The 8,127-nt window shown below is 30.5% G+C and overlaps 1 protein-coding gene across 1 annotated transcript; it reads left to right on the forward strand.

Annotated features, from left to right (window-relative positions):
• Positions 1–536: 536 nt before the first annotated feature.
• On the forward strand, positions 537–7,748 carry LOC132732755 (sphingosine-1-phosphate lyase 1-like; the record flags this gene model as incomplete). Its single annotated transcript, XM_060719255.1, has 9 exons — positions 537–761; positions 1,160–1,267; positions 2,836–2,898; positions 3,080–3,226; positions 3,565–3,685; positions 4,482–4,599; positions 4,924–5,070; positions 5,434–5,554; positions 5,842–7,748. Coding segments are annotated over 9 exons (1,221 nt in total), but the record flags the coding sequence as incomplete, so codon positions are not given.
• Positions 7,749–8,127: the final 379 nt, after the last annotated feature.

Consider the following 8,127-nt stretch of genomic DNA (forward strand, 5'->3'; position numbering starts at 1 on the left):
GGTAAGGAAAAATTGACAATAATTTCATTTTTCTGTTAAATTTGTAATTTCATGAAATATGATATAAACTGATAATATGTTAGGTATTTAGTAACTTTCAAACTTTACTGGGTGGATGATTGTTTTAGGGTGCAGGTTGTGTTATTTTTATCTGACGTAAGTGGGTGCCTGAGTAGAAGCACCAACATTCTATAATCTGTTCCAAGAAATTTACATGTAAATCCTGCCATTATCCAAAAGGTACAAAAGCTAAGTTTGATGGTACTTGGTATGTGAATCAAGGACCATGTAGAGATTATGCATGGCATATTAATGTTGTTATCAGTAAAACTATGTTGTTGCTTTGGTAACAGAAATTGTAAAAACAAGGAAATATGATACTTAACTGACATCATGTGATTACTCATAAAATGGTCATTTCAAATTGCATAACCATAATTTCTTCCTAGTTATGTGTTTACTCAAAAAAACAACAAAAGACAAATTTTTCAAGTCAATTTCCATAATTGAATGGTTTGAAGTAGGGAATCTGAAACCATTACACAGATAGGGGGACTGGACACACTCTTGTTCAAAGGCGATTCTTCCGAGGGAGCAGATTTGATGCTGTATTTGATAAAAAAGGAAATATATATAATGCCAAGCTCTCTAAAACAGATTGCTATGATGGTCTTTATTTGTTTGTTGTGAGGTTTAATGCTATTTTACACTTATATTTAAACAGGATTGTTCCAGTTACAGTACATGCTGCATTTGATAAGGTATTTAAAAATGTTTTTGCTTGTTTTCTTTAAAACATGAAAGCATACCAATTTTTACTGAATAGTGAAGTATTTATATCATAGAAAAGTAAATTAGTTAAACTTAAAAATGTTCTCTGTGAATGATTAAGTTGGAAACTTATTGTAATTTAGTTTATAGTGAATAGTCAGTTGTGATATAAGCCATCTTTGTGGGGAAATATTCATAAAGTTATGGGGAACACACCTATTTAAGTGTTATGTAAATTTATAGGGATTATTTTACAGGAAAAGGCCTTCAGTGTTTGAAAATTAATTGACCTTGTGTAATACATCTAGTACAGTTTCAGAACCATACAATTATAATGTAAAATGTATGCAGTTTATTCACTTAATGCATGTATACTATTATTTTCTAGGCAGCTGAATTTTTCCACATGAAAATCACACATATACCAGTGGATCCTGTTACGTGTAAAGTTGATATCAGAAAAATGAAGAGAGCTATTAATGGAAGCACATGCATGGTAAGACAGTCAAGTTGATGATGTCCTAATTAATAAATGTAGTCTATTCTTATAGAAAATGCCAGTATGTATTCATACTGTGATTACCTATAATGTGTAGAGTTTAAGACAACATATTTTCTCTGTGTGTATTTCAAAAGGGACATGTAATTATCAGAGTAATTATCAGTTTTTTCAAATATCAAATTTGAGCACAATATATCTTCAATATTATGTGATACTAAATAGAAAAAAAAATTCAGACTTGATATATAGTTACAGAGTTAAATACTACTAATTGCATATTAATGTACATTTTAACCAAGACAGTCAGTTTTCAAAGAAAGTTTAATTGGATTTTTTATTTATTAAGTTAAGATAACTTGAAAACACCATGTTTGTTGACAATTACTTCCCTTGAACAATGATTAAGAAAATGTAGTGTCTTCTTTTACTGCTTACTTGTACATTGAATTGATTTGTGCTAAAAATTCTGATGACTTATTTTTACATTTTGCACATAACTTGCATACTTATAATGTGTAAAGTATATTCCATATTCACTCATGTCATTTTCAAATGACAAATTTCTCAACTAATGAAGTTTCGCCCTTTTTTGTGTCGCCTCTACGGAGTAGTGGCGACATATAGGGATCACTTCTCCGTCGTCTGTCTGTCCGTCTGTCTGTCTGTCTGTCCGTCTGTCTGTCTGTCCATCCGTCCGTCACAAAACTTGTCCGGACTACCCCTCATAAACTACTGGTGCAATTTCATCCAAACTTTACAGGAATGATCAGTATCAAGTCTAGTTGTGCATATTGTCAGCATTTTCCGGTTCAATGATTTTTGTCAGAGTTATGGCCCTTTAATAATTTTTAATTTTAAAGTTTGTCCGGACTACTTCTCTTATACCACTAATGCAATTTCAATGAAACTTTACAGGATTGATCTGTAGCTCAAGTCCTTGCGCATATTGCAAGGGTTTTCCGGTTGAATGATTTTTGGCCGAGTTATGGCCCTTTGATAAAAAGGTGTTTTTTTCTGTGTGTTGCCAGATACACAATAGCTTGTCCAGACTACTCCTCATAAACCACTGGTGCAATTTCATGCAAACATTACAGGAATGATCAGTACCAAGTCTAGTTGTGCATATTGTCAGCATTTTCCGGTTCAATGATTTTTGTCAGAGTTATGGCCCTTTAATAATTTTATTTTTAAAGTTTGTCCGGACTAGTTCTCTTATACCACTTATGCAATTTCAATGAAACTTTACAGGATTGATCTGTAGCTCAAGTCCTTGCGCATATTGCACGGGTTTCCGGTTGAATGATTTTTTGGCTGAGTTATGGCCCTTTGATAAAAAGGTGTTTTTTTTCTGTGTGTTGCCAGATACGCAAAAGCTTGTCCGGACTACTCCTCATAAGCTACTGGTGCAATTTTATCCAAACTTTACATGATTGATCAGTACCAAGTCTAGTTGTGCACTGTTCGTCTGTCTGTCCGTCTGTCACAAAATTTGTCCCAACATGAAATTGGCCATTATGAGGCGACACATGTGATTACTGATCGCTCTTGTTCCTATTTTACAGTTGGTTGGCTCTGCTCCCCAGTTTCCACATGGATCCATTGACCCAATAGAAGAGATAGCAGCTGTAAGTTCATTTACTTTATCATAGTAATAACAATAAATACTTAGAAAGAAATTATTTGCTGCATCAATAGACTATATCAAACTTTTTGTCCAAACTAATATGACATTATTCATAAAGAGCATGTTAAAAAACTTAAAATTTTTATTCATGTTATATTATTTTTACTCTGATTTTATTACAGCTTGGGCGTAAGTACAATATTCCAGTACATACAGATTGTTGTTTGGGAGGCTTCCTGGTTCCCTTTATGGAGAAAGCTGGTTTCTCTGTACCAAAAGTTGACTTTCGGGTACCAGGAGTTACTAGTATATCTGCAGATACCCATAAGGTTTGTAGTTAATTTAAAGTGTCTTGTTTGTATATCTCTTAGATATATTTTAAATCATATTAACAAGCTTACGAAAGATTAATGAAACTATTCAACCTAAAACAGAAAATAAATATGTTGAAGTCATTTATGTTGCTTAAGAGATTAAAAGCACATTTATCCATCTTATGTTGAAAAGCATAAACGGATAATGTAGTGTTGATGATTTAGTTTGACTAAATAATTTCATGTGTACTAACATGTCATTGTTCTTAAAACTACCTCTTATATGAGTGTAAACTGACTTCTTTCAAAATTCCAAAATAGTGAAAATAAGTGAAGTTTTATTTCCATTTCAGTACGGGTTTGCTCCAAAAGGTTCGTCTGTCATACTCTACAGTGATAAAGAATACAGAAAGTACCAGTTCTTTGTCCAGCCAGATTGGCCCGGTGGTATTTACGCCTCACCAACTCTAGCAGGTAATATTTTTGTTTCACACTGAGCTTCTGTATTGTAGAAAATATATACCAAAATGTTTTTTGACTATCACCATATGTATAGGTAGAAAGCTTTGCTTGTAAAATAAAAATCATCAGAACTTAATATTTCAGATTTACAGTAACAATACTTCATACAAATGTTTATCACATACCCGTGCCGATTTTGTCACTCTCTAAAAATGGTATTGCACTGCCGTCATATATTTTGATGTGACAGTCTTCAGACAGTCTTTACTTTTGGTATGTGATAAATAGAATATTAAATTTGTGTAAGTTCATTACTAAATTCATTGAACTTGCTAAATAAAATAATATTATTCAGCTTGTTCAATAAATTCGGTATTAAACTTACACTCATTCAATATCCTCTATATATGGGTTTGTGTTCTGACAGTGTGACATTTTATGGAGACATTTATTGTTATATATGTGATGTTATTACACTTATATATGTGATTTTATTACAGTTAAATATGTGATGTTATTACAGTTATATATGTGATGTTATTACAGTTATATATGTGATGTTATTACAGTTATATATGTGATGTTATTACAGTTATATTGTGATGTTATTAAAGTTATATATATATATATATATATATATATATATATATATATATATATGATGTTATTACAGTTATATATATGTGATGTTATTAAAGTTATATATGTGATGTTATTATAGTTATATATGTTATTACAGTTATATATGTGATGTTATTACAGTTATATATGTGATGTTATTACAGTTATATATGTGATGTTATTACAGGCAGCAGATCTGGAGCTGTTATTGCATCATGTTGGGCAGCTATGATGTACTTTGGGCAGGACGGGTATGTACAGAGCACTAGGAAGATTGTGTCAACAGCAAGATATATTGCACAAGAGTAAGTTCTTCATTATATGTGTGAGGGGATATATTTAAATGTATTCATGAATTTTTTAAAGCTTCACTAAAAGGACAGCAAGTGTTGTATGTTTAAAGTATTATCAAATTATGATTTTTGTGTGTTCATAAATCATAAATTAAATTTTTGGGAAGTTTTCCTGTCACTGACTGTCACTGTTGTAAATTAAATTGTAAATCTGTTTTGGATGCTTTTTAATCTAAGGAAAGTCAGTGTGTGATGTAAAATAACTTAATGTGTCAATTATTGCAAAGCTAATTCAGTAATACATGTAATGCTTAATCTGTATATCTTATTCAACAGATTGAGCAAAATAAATGGTATATACGTTCTTGGTGATCCTCAAGTGTCGGTGGTAGCTATAGCATCACATGACTTCAATATCTTCCGGTTGTCAGATGCCCTAGCTGATACAGGCTTCAGTCTTAACCCACTCCAGTTTCCATCTAGGTATGTAGAATACAAATTATTACAAAGTTAAATTATATAAGATTTTTTTATAAAATTGTAAATAGTTATAGCATGTTCAGGTTTGTCTTCAAATGTAAATAGAGAAAGATTAAAAACCTGCTTTTTGGCATATTTTGAGATATTTTTGGAACTTTGCAGCTTCTATGTTAACTAAATGTAGTGCATTTATTTTAGAGTGACAAACTCAGAGATTATACTTGACTATACATCTTCTGTATAGAAGAAAAATTCTACATCCATGACACTTTCTCCAAATAAGTTTAAATTTCTTTGGACAATTATTGAAGAAAAAATTAAAGTGTATAACACCTGTATATAAATCTGTATTATTTTGTATTTTAGTATACATCTGTGTTGTACATTGTTACACACTCACCCTGGTGCTGCCGATAACTTTATTAAAGAAGTTAAAAAAGCTGTCACTGAAATCATGAAGGACCCAAAAGCAAAATGTGGTGGAATTGTAAGTTATCAATCTCTGAAATGTTTCATTTCTCTTAAATGTTCAAGTTAAGTCTTCCAAGTCAAATCTGATTTCATAATTATGCAAACAATATATATAATAACTTTGTGATTGATAAATATATATGTGCACTATTAATTTTTCAGTTTTGAAATTGTTGAAAACATGTCATACAGAGTTAATTGGAATTCTATGTAGTGTTTAAGTAGATTGTATAATATCACATGTAGAATTGAATCAGTTAAATTGTGAACTAAAGAATAATTGTATATAATTATATATTTCAGGGAGCTATATATGGTATGGCTCAGTCAATCCCAGATCGCTCAATGGTATCGGAGATTGCCGGTCTCTTCCTGGATGCATGTTACAGTACCAAAGATCCTGAACCTGACAAACCTGATAAAGCCAATGGTAAAACAAATGGCAAAGTTGGCAAAGCCAACGGCAAACACTGATTGTGTATCTATATATAGCATTCTCTTACTAAGGTGCTTCATTAAGGACAGAGATTATATAGGGGAACTAGAGGTTGAGAGAAAGAAATAATGATGTATAATTTAGTAATATACAAAAAAATGACTTTTATTTTCTATTATCTATTTTCTCTTGTAGAAAATTTATTTTAATAGTGTTAGAATTGCATTACAATATTGCTTTTGATGTTATTTTTGTATTTTAGGTCTTAAAGAAAACTTTTGAAACTTGCATAACGTTTCTCTTATAATTGGAAATATTTGCAGTTTATTCATTATGTGTCAAGTTATTGTATTTTTTTTAATTATTGATTATGTCATATGATTTTTGTGGAGAGAAAAAACCTACAAGGACTTTTTTTATTGTAAATTAATGATATTATGAATGTATATGTAAATGTCACTTCATATATTCTTTTTTTTCCGCAAAAATCAGAAGCACCTGGGTTTAATGTTTATAATGCTTTCCAAATAGAGACCAGATATCATGTGATCTGATGTCATGTGATCAGACATCATGTGACCTGATATCATGTGATCAGACATCATGTGACCTGATATGATGTGATCAGACATCATGTGACCTGATATGATGTGATCAGACATCATGTGACCTGATATCATGTGATCAGATATCATGTGACCTGATATGATGTGATCAGACATCATGTGACCTGATATGATGTGATCAGACATCATGTGACCTGATATGATGTGATCAGACATCATGTGACCTGATATGATGTGATCAGATATCATGTGACCTGATATCATGTGATCAGACAGCATGTGACCTGATATCATGTGATCAGACATCATGTGACCTGATATCATGTGATCAGACACCATGTGACCAGATATCATGTGACCTGATATCATGTGATCAGACATCATGTGACCTGATATTATGTGACCAGCCATTTGACATTGTAAAGCAAACTGTGATTGTTGAATGGACCAATTGTTGAATGGACTTGAAAACAAGACAGCTACAGCATTTTATTACAACAGTCAACTATGAATTATAATGGTTATGATTTATCAGTTTTTACTTTATATAATTTATTAACAATTAGGCCTTTTTGCTTTTGTAATAGTTGTCAGCTTTCAAGAATTTTTTTTTTGCATATTTTTATTAAATTTATAGCAATAAAATTTAAATACAAGTAATAAACTTGACATTGTGTTAACAGTTCATTCTGTATATCAGTTTGATCTATTGGAGCATTCTTATAAACACTTAAAAGGAGTAACTTTTCAAAATATCTTATTTAGGATTTTACATAACAACAAAATAATAAAGTTGCATATGGGAAGCATTTAATTTTATATATGGTACTGTTCATCAGACAGTCAAAAGTTTGGAAGGTAGCATTTTGTATAAGAACAGTGATAGTTTGCTACATATAGCCTGAACTGTCTTGTTTTTAAGTTTTTAGATTTTAGCACACTTGTACTTAGTTTATGTGTTTAAATATTTGTTATAATTTTATTGAAATGATTGTATTTATTCTCTGGAGACAGAATTTGGAAATTTCTAAAAATAGAAGATGAATTACATGACCAATGTTGATCAAACTTCTTATGATTAATTATTTAGTACTCATTCACAGTTTTATATTAATATCTTCTGTACATTTTTTCGTTTAAGTGCCCAAGTTGATGTATGTAAGAAATTCAAATTGTATGTGTCTATACATTTGGAACCTCAGTGTAGTTCTTTTGACAGAATAGATGTAGATTTAGGATAGAACAAAGTTCAATGAGACACATATTATTTGTCAAATTATTTTTTCAAATTAATGTTCCTTAGTATGAAGTATGAGTAAATTATGTATTTTTTTTAATTTTACAGGTAATTTCATCAATGCAACATATAAAGTTAGTCAGATTATATAATTTATTATTTCTTTAGATGTGTACCAATAAGTTTGTCAATTTTGTTTGATTTTCTGTTTTATTTGTTTACTATTTTATTTTAGAATTATAGTAAAAAAAATTCTTTATGTATGTTTTGTTGACTTGTTTCATTATTCTTGTGTTTTACTTTATGATATTGTATTTCATTGCATTAATCTTGTGTAATTCTTTATTAAT

Source organism: Ruditapes philippinarum, unplaced genomic scaffold (assembly GCF_026571515.1).
Source record: "Ruditapes philippinarum isolate M1 unplaced genomic scaffold, ASM2657151v2 ctg25932_1_1_1_1, whole genome shotgun sequence".
In the NCBI taxonomy this organism is placed as follows: domain Eukaryota; kingdom Metazoa; phylum Mollusca; class Bivalvia; order Venerida; family Veneridae; genus Ruditapes; species Ruditapes philippinarum.